The sequence below is a fragment of the Mastomys coucha genome, unplaced genomic scaffold (assembly GCF_008632895.1).
Source record: "Mastomys coucha isolate ucsf_1 unplaced genomic scaffold, UCSF_Mcou_1 pScaffold22, whole genome shotgun sequence".
Lineage (NCBI taxonomy): Eukaryota > Metazoa > Chordata > Mammalia > Rodentia > Muridae > Mastomys > Mastomys coucha.
This window is the reverse complement of record NW_022196905.1, coordinates 129,389,913-129,390,461: the sequence shown is the minus strand read 5'-3', so window position 1 is coordinate 129,390,461 and position 549 is coordinate 129,389,913. Positions and strand designations below refer to the sequence as shown.

Here is a 549-nt window from a genome sequence, read left to right as displayed (position 1 = left end):
TTTTATTTATTATTACATAAAAGTACACTGTAGCTGTCTTCAGACACACTAGGAGAAGGCATCAGATCTTATTACAGATGGTTGTGAGCCACCGTGTGGTTGCTGGGATTTGAACTCTGGACCTTCGGAAGAACAGTCAGTGCTCTTACCCGCTGAGCCATCTCTCCAGCCCTTCAGTTTTCTTACATGTTTGTATGTGAGTTGGTTCACACATAGCCATGGTGGTCAGAGCACAGCTTATGAGGGTCAGTTCTCTCATTCCACTGTGTGAGGTCCAGGGAATAAAAGGGGTTGGGAGGACAGGCATGCTGTTTCATGGTGAACTTTTTTGATTTATCACAGGCGCCATGATAGCGGTGGGAGCGGACATTCAGCATTTGAGCCTCTTGTGGCCAACGGAGTCCCTGCTGCATTTGTGCCTAAGTAAGTGAGAGCCTCAGTGATGGGATGCTGCTGCTGCCTAGTGAGAGCCTCAGTGATAGGATGCTGCTGCTGCCTAGTGAGAGCCTCAGTGATGGGATGCTGCTGCTGCCTAGTGAGAGCCTCAGT

At 49.2% G+C, this 549-nt stretch overlaps 1 protein-coding gene across 1 annotated transcript in view; it reads left to right on the top strand.

Annotated features, from left to right (window-relative positions):
- Positions 1-549, top strand: part of LOC116104670 (nuclear envelope pore membrane protein POM 121-like) — a 17,791-nt gene that overhangs the window by 5,895 nt on the left and 11,347 nt on the right. Inside the window, exon 4 of the mRNA XM_031391163.1 lies at positions 343-423. Within this exon, the coding sequence (XP_031247023.1) occupies positions 343-423 (81 nt within the window). The remainder of the gene's footprint in view (positions 1-342; positions 424-549) is intronic.